The 17,887-nt window shown below is 47.9% G+C and overlaps 1 protein-coding gene across 1 annotated transcript; it reads left to right on the top strand.

Annotated features, from left to right (window-relative positions):
• The first annotated feature begins 5,422 nt into the window (after nt 1-5,422).
• On the top strand, nt 5,423-16,264 carry POLG2 (DNA polymerase gamma 2, accessory subunit). The gene is made up of 6 exons (XM_021713594.1): nt 5,423-5,540; nt 7,075-7,248; nt 9,524-9,664; nt 11,385-11,465; nt 13,801-13,901; nt 15,259-16,264. The coding sequence occupies exons 2-6, from the start codon at nt 7,219-7,221 to the stop codon at nt 15,422-15,424; spliced, it is 519 nt and encodes a 172-aa protein (XP_021569269.1). The 5' UTR covers nt 5,423-5,540; nt 7,075-7,218; the 3' UTR covers nt 15,425-16,264.
• Nucleotides 16,265-17,887: the final 1,623 nt, after the last annotated feature.

Raw genomic sequence — 17,887 nt, forward strand, 5'->3', positions numbered from 1 at the left:
TACGCGACGGGGTCTCGGAGCCCACCGGTCCCCAGCTCGCAGCCCTCCCCGCGGCCGCAGCTCGCCCTCGCCCTCGCCCTCGCCCTCGCCCTGCCTTTCTCTCTGCCGTTCCGAGGCCCCCTCGGGTAGTCTGAGTGTTTCGAGTGACGGGACTGGCCGAGCCTCGCGAGTGCTTCTGGCGCGGATGCCCTGCGCCGTGGAGGTCAAGTGCGACCCTCCCAAGTGTTCCCGACAGGCTGGCGACAGACCCACAAGCTTGGTCTGTGCAGTGTTCCGAGATCATGTTCCGCGGAAATCGGGCTTCTCGGCCGTGTCTCCCTCTCTCTCTTTTTTGAGCCGGGGTCTCACTGTCACCCGGGCTAGAGTGCAGAGGCACGCTCACGGCCACTGCAGCCCCCACTTGCTGGGTTCAGGCGATCCTTCCACCTCAACAACCTCCCTGGTAGCCGGAACTATAGGCGTGCTCCACTGTGCCCCGTTAATCTTTCTATGTATTGTAGAGACAAGGTCTTCCCAAGTTGGCCAGGCTGGTCTCAAACCCCTGGACTCAGGCAGTCCTCTCACTTTCCAAAGTGTGGGGATGACAGGCGTGAGACTCCGTGCCTAGCTTCGGCCCTGTCTCTTAAATGAGGCCACCACCCTCCAGCTGCAGAGACCCGGAGGCCGAAAGGAGGCCACCTCTAGGGTTCCGTCCCTCCCGCTTTTATCTGTTATCCCGATCTCGGTCCGGTGTGCCACTTCCTGCTCCAAGGGTGCCTGCGCTCCCTGTCCCACATCTGACCCTTTCTCAGCCAGTGTGTCTCCCGCAGGCTCTGCTGCCCTGTTTCTTCCATCCCTCTGACTGATGACCCATGTGAGACCTCTTCCCCGCCTTGTCATCACCTCCCCTGTGCATGTGACTCACATTATGGTCTGTGTCTGCTCGTTCAGATACATCAGTTTTCAGCATCTCTCTCTGGGCATCTTGCCTCCTGATGTTCTAGGTCATTTGTGCATAGCAAGTTGTAGAGCCACGTTGATGCTTTGGGTAGGGGCTTCTTCCCGGAGGGATTTGTTTACCTTTGCTGGGGGCTGCAGCTAGAGTGGGTAAACCTGCCCAGGACAGACAGAGGTCGAGTGATCAGAGGCTGGCTTAGAGAGCAGCCCTGCAAGTGTCCCAGTGAAATCCTGGAGTGTGGACCAGGGCCTCTCCTTGGTGGGCCACAAACTAGTTTTTGTGCTTACCAGGCCCCTGATAGGGCAGGAGGCTCTGCTCCCTGAAACTTGAAAGCGCTTCCCAGGGTGTTGGCTTTTAGTCTCTCTGCTCTTCCGTGCTCTCCAAATCTTGGACTTCAAGCTCCTTGCTGCCTTGGTAGCTCTCCCGTGTCTTTCAGCAGATTTTTAAAAAATGGAGGCAGGGGCCAGATGCTGTGCCTGTAATCGCAGCACTTGGAGAGGCCAAGGCAGGAGAATCAGTTGAGCCCAGAGGTTCAAGACCAGCCTGCGCAACATAACAAGACCTCATCTCTTCAGAAACTTTGCCCAGCGTGGTGGCACACGCTTGTAGTCCCTGCTACGCAGGAGTCTGAGGTAGGAAGCTCATCAGCCCAGGAGATCAGGTCTGCTGTGAGCCATGATCATGCCACTGCACTCGACTGGGAGACAGAGTGCAACCCACTCTCAAAAATGAGGGTGGGGGTTGGTCAGGTCAGTTTTTCTCATGGACAGGCTAATCTATGGAAATCAAGTAACTTCTGAACACAGTGCTGTTGTTCATTGGGATGTAGTCTAAGTGCATAAAGAACAGCAGAGGCACTGTGATCTCTTCGACTTATTCTAGGCAGAAGTGTGGGAATTATAAGAAGATATTTTATTACAGGATAAACCAAATAATTAGGTTAATGTCAGGAACCAATTAGTTTCACTGTAAGAGAAGAGACTATAAAAGAAAGCAAGGATAAACTACTGTTTAATTTGGATTGATAATAACAGTATGAACTCATGGTTTTTAAATATCAGAAGGTGCCAAAAAATGTATATGCATTTTAAGAATTGGAAAAAACTATTAAAATTGTAATACCCAATAGATACCAATATCAAAAGATGAATCCAAGTCATGTTTGACTTCTACAGTTAAAATAGGTGCTCAAAGTGGTTCCCATCAGTGTCCAGATATTTCTGATGACAGCAAGCTACTACAGGGCTTGTTGCTGTGCGAGGTCTCTCGGATCTTCCCAGGTGCATGTCACACTTGGTACCCTGTGTCCACCATGAATGCATGCAGTTGTCAGGCATTTTGGAGGTTCTGGTGCATACTCAAGCCTCTATTGTACTTCCACAACGTTCTTGAATTTCAAATACGACTTCAAAATGGTCTTGCTCTCCTCGAACATCAGCCATGCTTCCGCTGTTTTCTTTGACTCTCCTGCCTGTCACATGGTGACGCTAGCATTCATTTGATTAACACCATCTTTTGAGTGAACATCATACTGCACATTGCTACCATAATTCAATTCAACTTTTAAAATTAATATATAACATCTCTTAAAATGTGTACACATTTTTTGGCACCTCCAGTATATGAGGGAGGACTCCTCCCAAAAAACAGAATTTATTTATTACAAAATTGTAGGCCAGGCGCAGTGGCTCAAGCCTAAAATGCCAGCACTTTGGGAGGCCAGGATAAGAGGATTGCCTGAGCACAAGGATTCGAGACCAGCCTGGGCAACTTCGCGAGACCTCATCTCTACAATAACTCAAAAAATTAGTCGGGCGTGGTAGCATGTGCCTATAGTTCCAGCTACTTGGAAGGCTGAGGTGAAAAGGAATGCCTGAGCCCAGCAGGTCGATGCTGGGGTGGCTGTGAGTGTGCCACTGCCCTCCAGCCTGGGTGACAGAGTGAGAGTCCAACTAAAAAAAAAGAAATTGTATATTTTTATATGTTTAAACTTCAGTCCCCTTCAGAGTACTCTCTGTTGGATGCAATACACCTATGGAGACCCTTTTTCCACTGCTCAAAAGTTTTTGAACTTATCCGTTTTGATGCCTGAGTACTTCTGCCATTTTTTGTTTCATCTCTTCTACATCAGCAAAACATTTTTCTTTGAGGACTTTTTTCATCCGGGGAAACAAAAGTTGCTCAGGGCGACATCACGTGAATAGTGAAGGTGGGGCGCAGGGGTCATGCTGTTTCTGGTCAAAAACTGCTATATACTCAGCTTGGTGGAAGCAGGTGTGCTCGTAAATCACCTGCCATTAAGTGGCAAATGCATCAAAAGACTCTCCAAAAATACATTCGTTGAAGCCAAACGCAGCCTCTCACAACAATGCTAGCTAGTACACAGATGCCAACGGGTTCCTAGAACACTTGCCTAGTAGGGGATGCCTGTACCACAAGGGGCCCACCCTCCAAAAGATAATTCCAGTTTTTTGGGGGGTTCCCCCGCCTTGTGTATTTCCCACCTTTCTTCCCTGAAGAGGGCTAGAAGCGGTGATGCTCAGCATCAGTAAGCCCACCTAGTGCTCAGGTCTTGGTTTTTAAAATGAACCAGAAGCCGGGCTCGGTGGCTCAGCCTGTCATCCCGTGCCTTTGGGAGGCTGAGGTGAGTGGATGGCCTGAGCCGGTGGGTTCGAGACCCGCCTGGGCAGCGAGACCTCGTCTCTACAATAAATCAAAAAATCAGCCAGGGTGGTAGTGCATGCCTGTAGTTCTGGCTACTGGGAAGGCTGAGGCAGAAGGATCGCCAGAGCCCAGCAGGTCAGGGCTGTGGTGGCTGGGAGCAGCCACTGCACTCCAGTCTGGGCGACAGAGTGAGACTCCAACTCAAAAAAATAAAAAATAAAATAAAAAATAAAATGAACCAGAGCTAAACGACTCCTTCCAGGTCTGGGGCAGAGAGAGTGCAGGGTGACTGGTGAATTTTATGGTACTAGAAAGCAAAGAATTGTGTGAAGACTGTTGGGGCGTATCACAGGACACAGATGCCGGCTTAAGAAGGCTTCCACTGGCTAAATTTGGGACAAATTGAATATTAGAACATGTTGGTGCTTGGTAATGAATCATAGCACATTGACTAAAATAAATCTGAGAGTCCATAAGAGTCCATTCATTTTAAAAGTAAGTAATTGAAGCTGGGAATGGGTGGAGAAAGCTTACAGAAGCCATGTAATAAATGTAGAAGGAAAGATCAGGAAACTCACCATTTTATTATTTTGCAGTCCCCGGTGTAATTAATTCAAGCAATGGCTTCTAAAATATACAGTATATGAAATGTTGGGCCAAGTAATCAAATTTACTTTTATCAGTAGTAATTTGATATTGTGTTTCTCCTGTTATGATGCAATAAGACATGCACATCAACTAATATTCCTGCTAAAAATGAAGTCATACAGAGATAATCAGACAAATCTCAAATGTGGGATAGTCTATTACTAGCCTGGACTCAGACCATAAGTCAGTGTCAGTAGTAAAGTTTAAGGGGGAAGGAGTCATGTGAAATATTCTTCTTTGAAAGTTACTCAAAATGCAGTGCAGAAACTTTAATTGGAGAGAAAGAGAACCATACAAGATATTTTGGGTGAAAGAAAATTGGAACAAATAAAATACCAACCGTATGTCAGGTGGCATTGTGGTATTGCGATTAACTGGTATAATGGGGTACACAGAGAATGTGTTTGTGGGAGCTACATACAAAAGTGTCTGGGAGTACACAAGAAAAAGCAGATGGGGAAAAATGTTGATAGAACTGCTGAATCTGGGTGAAGGGTATGCAGGTGTTTATTGTACTATTCTTTCAACCTTCTTATAGAATTGAAAATCTTCCATCTAAAACGTTGGGGAGAAACTACCTAAAGTTAAGTGGTCGTCGGTAAAGATATGTCTTTATTGCTCCATGCTACTTGTACTGCGGGGTTAGTTTGCCTATGAATGGGCAAGGATAGTTTAGATTTATAGAATAGATTCATGCAGTGACTGATTTGTCTTCTGACAGGTGCCTTGGAGCACTATGTTGACTGCCTGGACCTGGTAAACAAGAGGCTCCCTTACGGCCTTGCTCAGATTGGAGTGTGTTTTCATCCTGATTCTGATACTCAGCAGATACCGAATGGTGTTCAAAGGTACAAAGAGTGGCAAATAACTTGGCTTTGTATTTAAATAGTCAAGACCAGCCTAAGCAGCATAGCAAGACCTCATCTCTACAAAAAATTTAAAGATAAGCTGGGCGTGGGGGCACACACCTGTAGTGCCAGCTACTCGGGAGGCTGAGGCTGGAGGATCGCCTGAGCTCCGGAGGTCAAGGCTGTGGTGAACAATAAGCCTGCCACTGTCCTCCAGCCTGGGCGAAAGAATGAGACCCCCTACTCAATAAAGAGTCAAGAACCAGTCATTTCCACTTTGGCATGGATTATATACTTTTCAAAGAAGCTAACTTTCTGATATTTTTGGTGTCTAAAGAGTTGGTGAGAAGACTGAAGCTTCCCTGGTATGGTTTACATCTCCAAGAACTTCAAGCCAGTGGCTTGACTTCTGGCTACGCCATCGACTCCTGTGGTGGAGAAAGGTACTGCAGTACTTACTTTCAATACTTAGTAAATATATCCTCTTTTTTTTGAGTCGAAGTCTCACTCTGCCGCCCAGACTGGAGTGCAGTGGCCGCTCCCGGCCACCGCAGCCTCGACCTGCTGGGCTCCAGCAATCCTTCCGCCTCATTCTTTCAAGTAGCTGGCACTATAGGCATGTGCCACCACACTTGGCTACTTTTTTGATTTTTTGTAGAGACAAGGTCTTGCCAAATTGCTCGGGCTGGTCTCAAACCCCTGGACTCAGGCAGTCCTCTTGCCTTGGCCTCCCAAAGTGCTGGGATTACAGGCATGAGCCACCATGCCCAGCCAAGTAAATTGTCTAAATATGTCAGAGATAATGCTTCTGTGTCATAAATGACATTTTATTTGATGTAGCTATGTTATATTTGTCACAGCTATAACAGATCAACAAATACAGATGAAAAACTCTTTGTGATGGTTTTCATTGTTTTGTGTTTTTTGTTTGAGTTGGAGTCTCACTCTGTCGCCCAGACTGGGGTGCAGTGGCCGCTCCCGGCCACCGCAGCCTCGACCTGCTGGACTCCAGTGATCCTTCCGCCTCAGCCTTCCGAGTAGCCGGAATTACCGGCACGCGCTACCACGCCTGGCTGATTTTTTTGATTTATTGTAGAGATGAGGTCTCTCCAAGTTGCGCAGGCGGGTCTCAAACCCGCGGGGTTCAGGCAGTCCACTCACCTCAGCCTCCCAAAGTGCGGGATTACCGGCTGAGCCACCGAACCCGGCGGTTTTCGTTGTTCAAGATAACTAAGTTCCTCTTGTGAAGACATTGCTGGGCTCAGATACCCTTGTTGATAAGCCTTGCACTCTCCTTCCTCGTCAAAGTGGTTCTGAAATCGACAGTCAAGTGCTAGTCGATGTGGAAGAGAAAAAAGTTGACACGAGCATTTCTGTCTTGCTGTCTGTTGTCTTACCTTTCCCCAACTCTTAGGAATCCCCCACACCCACGTAAACTATGAAGAAATCACAAGTGGCAGACACTTTCCCGAAGGATGAAAAGAATAACTGTGGTACTTTCTTCTCTATTCCCTGTAGGTCATGGTTCCCATCCACTCTTAGAAACTAGTCACAAAAAGCCTAGATAGCATCGACAGATTTTCTCTGAAGTTCTTTCAGACTAAAAAACAGTATATATACCATTTTTGAATTTTATAATATATACATAGAATATCTATAATATATTTTATAATACTGTATGCTCAGTATTTTCACTAGTGTTCCAGCTACTCAGGAGACTGGCAGGAGGGTCCCGGGGTGTGAATTTGAGACTGTAGCGTGTGATGATAATGTCTGTGAATACCTACTACACTCCAGCTTGGGCAACATAGCAATACCTCGTCTCTGTTTAAAAAAAAAAAGAATTTCAAAATTTGTATCCGGAACTTAACTAGTTTCACACTGTTGCTGCGTAAAACGTCTCAGGCAACTTTAATTCTTACGGATAATTATGGGATTCGGGGTAAACTAGCACGTATCATATATGTTCTTTTCCAGTTTGCTGTGAGCCCATCTGACTTCAGCAGCAGTGACTGTCAGGATGAAGAGGGACGAAAAGGAAACAAGCTTTACTACCATTTTCCCTGGGGAAAGGAGCCCATAGAAACCCTGTGGAGTCTGGGAGATCATGACCTTGTCCGCATGTATCCTGGGAACACATCTAAACTACATGTATGTGGTACCCTGAGCACCTGTGTTTTCTTTACCCAGATTCTCTCATCATTTCTGAATCATCTGCGCATACGTTAAAGACATGGTGTCCCATGTCCCCTTGTGCTCGGTGTTTGTCTTTCGGGGGCAGAATGCCCACACGGCCATGGAGCGAACACCAGAATCAGGACATGAGCTGAAACCCACTACGGCTCTCCATCCCACAGAGCCCTGCTCACGTGGCCGATTATCCCCAAATTGCCCTTTCTAGGCCCAGGATCCAGCCCAGGAGCATGTATGTCTCTTTAGTTTCCTTCAAGTGAGCCTTTCCTCTTATCTTTCCCTGTCTTTCATGACCTTTTTGTAGCAGCAGATTGTTCAGGATCATGTGTTGGCTTGACCTAGCTGTGGTGCAACCATTTCTCCAAGGAGCCTTGGTTCCTATTAGAGCAAAATGTATTTAAAAGCTGAGATCTTGCCGTGAGATTGACTCCTTACAACTAGGTGTCGTTGGTACTGGGCCTTCTCAGTGGAGCTGTTTGTAGATGGTTACATTTCTCACTTACCTCTGTGTCTGTGTCTGTGTCTATATCTGTTAAAATCTAGGTGTTCATTCCACTTCTTCAAATTCCATCCTGATGCCATGGGATTTCCTCCAGCTTTTCCTCCTTCCAGATCTATAATTCTCTTCTTTGACAATGAGAAGCACGGCCCCCAGCCTCTTCAATTTATTTTTCATTCCTTGCATGTAACCAAACTCTAGAACAGTCCCTTGCCCCCATTACACATGAGGTAAGTGTCTGCCCCGGGGAAGGAAGCCTTAGGAAAGCCAGGCAGAGAACTGCTCCCTGGATGAGCTGCCCCCTCTGCCTTGGGCCCTTGCCAAGTCCTTGCCAGCACACAGGGAAGGAGGAGAGGCTGCTGGAAGGCTAGCCTGAGCCTCGCTCTCCCCAGGGGTCACGCTGGCCAGAGACCTGGCCCTGGCTCTGGCCCTCTGGACTGGGGCACCGGCTGGCTGACCCTACGCTCAGCCCCGGCAGGGGGGACGAGGTCTTCGCTGCACTTCACAGAGGAAGGTGGAGCTGGCAGGGACTCCAGCGCCTGTGAGGGAAGGGACCCTGGCCACGTCACGTGGAGCCACTCTGAGTCGTTCCAGGGGGAGTGTTGAGACATCCTGACTGACACGGGTTGCGTTGTATGTGCTGTCGGGTGGCTCATGCAGTCTTACAGTGACAACGTTGTCTGAAACCTGAAATGAAAACAGTAGTACATGTATAGTGAATAGAAAATAGGTTGATTTTTAAAGGTGGGTAAGATAACTAAGGAAAAGCTAAAAGGCATTTTGTGAGCATTTTCCCACAGCTTTTCCACTTTCGTGCTTTATTTTGGGGTATTCATCTCACAAATGAAACTAATTGGTTAATTATAGTTAAAAATCAGCTCAGCGATGTGACCAGGGATTTAAAGATGATTTGAATCGTGACTATCCTTCTCTTATTTTGTTCCTTACTGAGGTAACTTTCTCTGATGAAAAGTTTTCTACTGCAGAATTTTACTCTCCCATGAAATGGTTGCTTTTCTGTTTTCAGAGTTCACAAAAGTATTCATCACTAGCTGAACATGTTGAAAAGGTTAAATACAGTTTGTCATTTAGTGTGCTTTTTTTTTTTTTCAGTCAGAGTCACTCCTTCACTCAGTCTGGAGTGCAGTGGGCACGCTCACAGCTGCCACAGCCTTGACCTGCTGGGCTCAGGTGATCTCACTGCCTCAACCTTCCAAGTAGCTGGAGCTACAGGCATGCACTTCTACACCTGGCTAATTTTTCTTTTTTATTGTAGAGACAAGAAATTACTATGTTGCCCAGGCTGGTCTTAAGCTCCTGAGCTCAGGCAATCCTCTTACCTCTGCTTGCCGTAGCTTGCTGGGATTATAGGTGTGGGCCACTATACCTGGCCTAGTAGCCTTTTTTGAAATGTTTCTTAAGCTATTTTATGTCTGTTTTTAGTTGATTTTATAGTTAGTTTCCAAATATGTTTTTAGAGGACAGTGAAGTAGATCAGTAAAAACGGTGTTGAATGGTGTGAGAAATCAGGTGTTCCAGCGAAGAAGAGTTGCCACCAGAACTGAACTCCTGAGAGCACAGAATGTGTCTTTCTTATCCTTGTGGCCTGTGTCTGGCACAGGCCTGGCACATGGGTGCTTTGTAAAATGAAGTTGTACTGTTATACGTCTAAAATATATAATTTTAAGAACGAGTTCTGCTAAATGATACATTTTTGTTCTGCTTTCTGGGAAGGGCCGAGATGGACGGAAGAATGTGGTTCCTTGTGTCCTGTCCATTAGTGGAGACCTGGACCAGGGCGTGCTGGCCTACCTCTACGACTCCTTCCAGCTGACAGCGAGCGCCTTCATGAGAAACGACGGTCTTCACAGAAAGGTGCCTTAGCTCCTTCAGATGCAGACATGCGGAACTAAGGATGGGCTTTCCTCTCTTATGTTAGTGTGCTTGGTTTCTAACGTAAACTCTGAATAGTACTTTTCTTTTGGTGCTCGTAATTTAAGTATTTCCCAGTTTTTTAGAATCTGGCTGTGGAAATAATAATCAGATTCTCCCAGAATAAAACACAGCATCCCCTGTGGGCAGTCCTGGGTGATTCCGTTTGGTTATGGACCCTGAGCCTTCCCATTGGTCACAGAAGTGAGGAAGACAGGGCTCGCAAGCCCCAGGGCACTGACCTCTGTCCTGGGGATCTGGTTGCTGGTCGTGCCCCACGTGTTGGCCACCAGGTCACAGCTGGGCCCAGGGGAGAGGCTGCTTTGAGTACCTGGGTAGCACTGGAGCATGTTTGTGGGTTCAGAGATAAGAGCGGGAAGGGGTTGGCGTTATAGCGGAGGATGACTAACGGAGCAAGATGTTGGCAGGGACAGGAGGGTCAGGACAAGACCAAGCACATAGGTAGAGGCTTTGTCTTGAAAAGGGGCTGTTTGAATGGCAGGGAGGAAGGGAGGTGGAGGTGGAGGAGGTGGAGGTGGAGGTGGAGGTGGAGATGGAGGTGGAGGTGGACGTGACTGGGCTGTGTGGCCTGGAAGGATGCTTCACTCTCACCCTCCATTTCTCAGGGATTCAGAGGCACTTGCTGGTTTACGTGTGGGGAAGCAGGGGTTGAAGGGGCAAGGGTGGAATGGTCGTGTCCGCTGGACGTGAAAGCAGGTTGCCCACGGTGGTGGGTTTCAGCAGGTCATGTCGAGTCGTGTGTGCGCGACTGGGGCTAGAAGCGGTGCTGTGTTCATTGAGCCTGCAATGCCAGAGTAAAGCGCAGCTGGTGAGAGCAGCTCTGGTGTTGGGATTTACAGGTTGCGTAGCACATGGACAGGGATCCTGTCTTTCCTTACATCCCACGTCTAAGCCATCAGCAAGTCCTGCTTTCTCCAGCTCCTAAGTATATCCTGAGTCCGACCACTTCTCAGCCCTCCATGGCTGCTCCCTGAATGGAACCACTATCACCTTGCTTGCCGAGTGGATGCCCAGAACACTCAGAGCACACAGCGAGCCCCTCCTTTTCTTCGGAAAGACTAGGGCCCCTCCCCTCAGTTGACCCCAGCAGCACTGACCCTGCTGTTTCTAGAACATGCTAGGGATCCCTCCTTTCCAGCCTGCGCATGTGTCACCTCGCGGGTTGGGGGACTGTCTCTGAGTCCCAAGGTCGACGTGCCAGCCCCCTTTTCCTCCCCCCACCAGCACCCCGCCTCCTTTCTTGGCATTCCGCCTCCGCTCACTCCATCTGCCTTCTCACTTTGTGTATTTACTGCTTCTCCTGCCAGGAGAGATGAGTTTTCACCCCAGCACCTAGAACTGTGTCAGCACCGCTCAGGCATTAGAAGGTCTGTGGGGCAGGCGGGTGGATGGCAGGAGGAGTGTCAAAGCGACAAACCTGGGCGGCAGGTTGGAGGCGAAGCCAGGAGGGAAGGTGTGTTGTCGCTGCGTGGAAGGGTCTGCGGCTCCTCTGAGCCGAGAGGTCATTGCGGTGCATTCATGGCCTCCGCTGACTCCATTTCACTCAGTGTTAACTGTTGATAAAACTCTGTATGTGGTCCTTGTTATGCTTAAACAAGACGTGCTTTCTCCTTTCACATCCTCCCTCCTTGGATTGCCTTAGGTCCTTAAACTTCACCCTTGCTTAGCCCCCGTCAAGGTTGCTCTGGATGTGGGAAGAGGCCCTACGGTGGAGTTGAGACAGGTGGGTTCCGTGAGGTGCGTGTCCTGATTTTAACCATGGGCTGGGCTTTATTGTCCTGATGTGTCGGACCAGAGGCATTTCAATTCTTGGATAATTTTAGCTTTTGGAATATTTGCGGAATTCTTGCCACTGAGCTCCCTAATCCAGAAGTCTGGAATCCTCTGTGTCCTCATGCACGTTTCTGCTGAGCTTAAAGAGCTTCTGCTTTTGGAACATTTAGAATTTCAGGTTTGGGATGCTCAACCTAACCATGACTCCAGGTCAGCCAAGTAGCTTGACGTTTGTTTTATTTTGGGCCTGTAATCCCAGCGCTTTAGAGTCCAAGACTGGAGGCTTGTTTGAGGCCAGAGATCAGGATTTGGAGACTGTCCTGAGCAACATAGCGAGCAAGACCCTGCCTCTACATGAAATAAAAAGTAGATTTTTTATTTGAACCGATTTACTTTTTTGAATGTTTTAATTAAGTGATGAACCATGAGTCAATACTGCGATTAATTATACATAATTTGGAATATAGTGTCTTAAAGAAGCTGAACACAAATCAGTGGGTTTTACTGGTAAAGTCAGTCCTGGTTTTTTTTGTTGTTGTTTTTTGTTTTTTGTTTTCGTTAGAGTCTCACTCTGTCGCCCAGACTGGAGTGCAGTGGCTGCTCCCGGCCACCGCAGCCTTGACCTGCTGGGCTCTGGTGATCCTTCCGCCTCAGCCTTCCGAGTAGCCAGAATTACAAGCACGTGCTACCACGCCCGGCTAATTTTTGATTTTATTGTAGAGATGAGGTCTCGCCTGCCCAGGCGGGTCTCGAACCCACGGGCTCAGGCAATCCACTCACCTCAGCCTCCCAAAGGTGCGGGATTACAGGCTGAGCCACCGAGCCCGGTTTCAGTCCTGTTTTTAACGAGTGTACATAGTCTTAGTAATCCACATGTCTTACCAATGTCTCGTGAACTGTTTCTTTCCCTTTGAACTTAGCATTTTGATGCTTGTCAGCTTAAGTAAATGCTCCAGACCTCTATGGATTATAGTCACAAATACTCTCAAGAAAGGCCAGGAGGGGGTAGTTTTCATGTCTCCCCAAGGACGGCTCAGCAGCCATCCTTTCTGTCTGGGCAACTCAGCCCCACCCAGGACCTGAGTGAAAACACCTCGGAGAGTGAAGGCAGTTCCTTTGGCCTGTGCCCTGGCTCCTGTGGGGAGGTCTGGGGAAGTGGGAGGGTGGTGCCCTTGAGGAAGGAGCAAGTGGCAGCTCATTTCCCATGTTCCCCCGTGTGTGAGCATCTCCCCAACACCCTGAGAGCTACAGGTTCCTGGAGTTTGAGAAAAGTGCTATAGCCCAGGCAGCCCTGCTCCCACCCAGCCGGGGACATCTAGTGGCATCTGGAGGCTGGTGTAGGTGCCCAGCTGCTGGTGGAGGCCAGGGATGCCGCTAAGCACCCACTGTCGGCAGCACCAGGGCGGGAAGCCCTCCCTAGAGTACTCGGAGGCTGGAAGTTTGTGGGCTGTTTATTAGTGCTCACGTATTTCCAGCATCCAACTGAAACTGGCTGCCACTCTCGAAGCATCTGCTGCTGACTGTGGAACCCCTCTCCCTGGCTTCCACCTGTGCCTCCCCTGCCCCTCTGTTCCTCCCTGGTGGGTGTAACCTACAGCTCGGCCCCCACTGCTCACGAGTTTCGAGCTCACGTAGCCCCTTGGACTTCCTGTGTCTTCCAGGTAGACTCTTGGTTTTGTTTGTTTATGTTTTAAATGAAAGTGATAATAAAAATACTTGTTTAATATAAAAGTGTGTTTCAGTAGACATGTGTTTAGTGTTCAGTTTTGCAGTACTTAATTTCTTCTATTTCAGAGGAAGTGTACATTTTTTTTTTTTTTTGAGTTGGAATCTTATTCTGTTGCCCAGGCTGGAGTGCAGTGGCATGCTCACGGCCACCGCAGCCTTTATCTGCTGGACTCAGGCAATCCCTCCACCTCAGCCTTCCAAGTAGCTGAAACCACAGACGCCTACCACTATGCCCAGCTAATTTTTAGATTTATTGTAGAGACAAGGTCTCGCCAAATTGCCCAGACTGGTCTTGAACCCCTCAGGCAGTCCACTCACCTCTGCCTCCCAAAATGCTGGGATTACAGGCATGAGCCACTGTGCCCAGCCAGAAGTGTATAATTTGTAAGGTATGCAACATATAAAGTATAAACACTCATATCACGTAGTTTAAGGAATTTATGTGTATGCATTTTAGAGACTGGATAAGGTGATTTGTGGCTTCACAAAAATAGGATAACCACTCTAGCTGTTTTTATTTCTTTATATTTAATTTAAAATCTTTGTATTTTCTCCAGGTTTGTCAAGGGCTATTTAATGAATTACTAGAAAGTGGAATTTCTGTGTGGCCTGGCTATTTGGAGACTGTGCAGTTCTCATTGGAACAGCTTTATTCAAAGTAAGACTTGTCTTCCTTGTCATTAAAACAGTGCTTATTCAGAGTGTTTGATTCTGTGTTTCTTTACTATGATAACAGAAACACATCTCTTTTGAATAGATGCAGAATATAATTTAAGCTGATGCTACACCTTTCCTCTTACAGAGCTTAGTCAGTTGCTGCAGCAGGGTGCTTGTTTGCAGGGTGTCTGAGCACATGCTGCAGCCACGCCAAGACCCAGCATCGAGCATGGGCGCCTCAGTCTGCTGGTTTCCTGGGGAGGTCTGCAGGGTCAGCACTGACAGAGCTGAGCCCAGGCTTTGGCTTACTCAAGGAAGAGCACTCTGTCCTGGAGGACAGAGATTGGGCCTTCTGGGGACTGTATGCCCCTCCCCTTCCTCACTCCACGCAGGCCACCAGCAGGGTCATCAGCTCAGACCCAGCCTGTGTCTTTGCCGCCACCACCTGAGTGAGGGTCGCCAGTGTTTCTTGCCTGGACTGTTGAGAGAATCCCCTGGCTGATCTCCTGTCTATATCTTGCCCTGATAGTCTATCCACTTTTGTTTTTTAAGGAAGTAATCCCTTCTTCCCTCCCGTGGGTCTCTTGTGTTCGATGTTTAGCTTTTGTGTGGAATGCATATCTTTTGGGTGAAAAGTGAAGCTTTGTGTTTTGCTCTTTAGTTCTTGACAACTTGTTAAAATAAACTTTCCAGATGATGTCTGCAGAAAAGGGGTTTTCCATCAGTAGAAGTAGAACACCTAGTGGTTTGTCATATGTAAAGTGAAGGGCGGTACTTGAACTTTCCAGTCCCCTCAGATTCTAAAATCTTACCCTTTGAGGCCAGGTGCAGTGGCTCACACCTGTAATCCCAGCACTTAGGAAGGCCAAGATAGAGGATCATTTGAGCCCAGGAGTTAAGGGCTGGCTTGGGCAACATAGCAGGACCGTGTCTTTATGATATATATAGTTTAAAATCTTACCCTTTTGAGTCTTGTGAACATTTTCAAGTTGCCATTGTTCTTTATACGGTCAAGGGTTTATTGTCCCAGGCTATTTTTATGGAAATATTTATGAAATACCTATTAAGTTTTATGCAATTTGATATAGTAGTGAACAAGACAAAAACTTCCTGGTCTTTTGAAGCTTATATTCTAGTAGGATAAAATGGACAATAAGCAAGTAACTAGAGAAATACATGAGTTTCCGATGGAGTCCTGCAAGGAAGTCAGCAGTAAGGAGGTAGCAGTGAATTGAACTCTCAGCCCCTGACTGACTGAGTTTGTGGTCAAGGGTGGCCTGGACCTGAGTCATCCTAGCCGGTGATGGGGGTCTCACAGTCTGGATTGTGCTCAGGTGTTGTTGACTGCTTCTTCCTAGGTATGATGAGATGGGTGTCCTCTTTGCCGTTTTGGTCACTGAAACCACTCTGGAGAATGGATTAGCACATCTGAGGAGCCGCGACACCACCATGAAGGAGATGATGCACATATCCAAAGTCAGAGAGTTCGTCATCAAGTACATAGCGGCAGCCGGGAGCGCATAGCTGCTCATCTCTGTGTGTAAACATTCTGCCCTCCTGACTGGGCAGTCTTCGTGAACTTAGCCATTTGAGCCTTTGCGGATACCGGGTGCTTTCTCAAGTCCAGTTTTAAGTTTCGGCATCTGCCTTTGTGGGAGGAGCATGTCTGGCTGCAAGAAGCTGCCTCCGGCTCACTAGGTCACGCCGGCTGGGCTCTCGCTTGTGCCCGAGGGAGCCAGAGCTGGCATCGCTGTTTGTGTAGTTAAGGGCTGGGTGCGTCCTGCCCTTCTGTACTGCCACCCTGTACTTACACTCAGGGGCCTAGGTGCCTGCTGCACTTCTAGCCTTCACACCATTCTTGCTAGTCAAGGAGATAAGGGCTAGCCAGGCAAGACTTCCCTGAAAGGAAAGCTTTTCCAGACACCCAAGCAGAGGACTCTTCTCCTCTCAGTGGTCAGAACTGGGTCCCATGATAGCTCCCGGACCTGTCACTCCCCAAGGGACTTAGAATGTCCTGGTTTAGATCAACCACAGTTGGTCCCTCGGGGCTGCGTGGTGTCTTACTCCCTCTGAAGTGGGTTTTGTTCCCAGGAAATGGTCTTGACAGAGTCAGCCACGTCTTGAAAGTTTGACTGACCTGCCTTTTGACTTTTCTTGGTGTGCTTTTTTCTTTTGGTTATTTTTTGCTTGTTTTTTATGGAGAATTCCTAAAACAGACATACTCAGAAGAGAAGAAGGAATCCCATGTGATCAGCCAGCCCCAGCAACCAGATCTGTCCCACCCACCAGCACCACCGTCCTTGTTATTTCAAAGCAGATCCCAGATGTCTTTTTTTTTTTAAAGTGAGAAAGTAAGATTTATTGAGAGGGCAGAGAAGCACCCACAGTGGGAGGCGACCCGAAGGGGTTGCCCACATCATTTCATCTATAAATATTTTAATGAAGAATCTTTTGTTAAGCACAATACCATGATCATACTTCAAAAAGAGTACTAGATGATATCAAGGAATTGTTGATAGTTTTCTTAGGTGTGTGATAATGGTAATATGGTTATATTTTTTCCTTTTAAGAAAATACTCATCTGGGTTCGTTGACTCACACCTGTAATCCTAGCATTTTAGGAGGCCCAGGTAAAAGGATTGCTTGAGACCACGAGTTTGAGACCAGCCTGGGCAACATAGTGAGACCATATCTCTATTTAAAAAAAAATTTTTTTAAACCCTTATCTGATAAAGATACATAAGTGTTTGGGGGTGAAATTATATAAATTATATGCTATCAGCCAGGCTCAGTGGCTCAACCTGTAATCCCGCGCCTTTGGGAGGCTGAGGTGAGCAAATTGCCTGAGCCCACAGGTTCGAGACCTGCCTGGGCAGCGAGACCTCATCTCTACAATAAATCAAAAAATAAGCCGGGCGTGGTAGTGCATGCCTGTAGTTCTGACTACTTGGAAGGCTGAGGTGGAAGGATCGCCGGAGCCCATTAGGTCGAGGCTGCGGTGGCCGGGAGCAGCCACTGCACTCCAGTCTGGGTGACAGTGAGACTTCAACTCAAAAAAAAAAAAAAAAATTATATGCTATCTGAAACTGGCTTTAAAATTCTGCTTAAAAATGTTTTTAGTGGTGGGAGAGAGGCGAAATAAGAATAGTGCTGAGTTGTTGCAGCTGGGTGATTGGCCCACGGGCATTCTTAGCAGGTGCCATCTGTTTTGAGAACTTTCGTGATAAAAACTGAAGAATTCTTTAATATTAAATATCCACTCATTTCCAGTTGGACTTTCTTCCCCTCGGGTCTGAGTCAAGGCCGTGTATAGAGATGGGTTCTTTGTTCCCCAGCCGGTCGTCCTGCAGACCCCACTCCTCTCCTCGCACCCCCATCTGCTGGTGAGGGGCCTTTCCGCTGTCTGCCTTTGCTTGTTGCATCGTCCAGGTATAGTTCAGCTGGCCCCTCTTTGCTCCGTGTTCACTGTGCGCTGGTCGTTGAATCCAGAGGCTTGACCAACTTTAAGGTCAGTTTCTGGCAAGGTTTTTTCATGGGTGGTCGCTCCATCAGGAGGCAGTGGTGTCTGGTTGCTCCTGTGCTGGGATGCTGACTGTCAGCACCTAGATTGTCTGTCCAGGGTTGCAGGTGGGAACACTGGGAGCCCATCTTCCGCATTTGCTTGCTTGAGCACTTCTATAAGGAAGGCTTCCCAGTTATGAGTTGCTCACCTGGCGGCAGGAAAGAAAGGAATGCCGGGCCCACTCCCGTCCAGTTGCTGTTCCTCTCCGTGTTTACCCCGTCCTGTTATGGAGTTGACCGAATCCTTCTGGCACCCTTTCGGTCCTCGCTAACTGATGATCACTGGAGAGCATATAATGCCAGGCCCTCTCCCATTAGGTCACTGTTCCTCGCCGTACTCACCCTGTCCCGTCTTTGAGGTGACCGAGTCCTTCTGACACCCTTTCGTAGTCTTGGTAGTTTCCTCACTACCCATTACCACTGGAG

This window comes from Carlito syrichta, unplaced genomic scaffold, assembly GCF_000164805.1.
Source record: "Carlito syrichta isolate Samal-C Ts95f unplaced genomic scaffold, Tarsius_syrichta-2.0.1 Scaffold304626, whole genome shotgun sequence".
NCBI classification, from domain to species: Eukaryota; Metazoa; Chordata; class Mammalia; order Primates; family Tarsiidae; genus Carlito; species Carlito syrichta.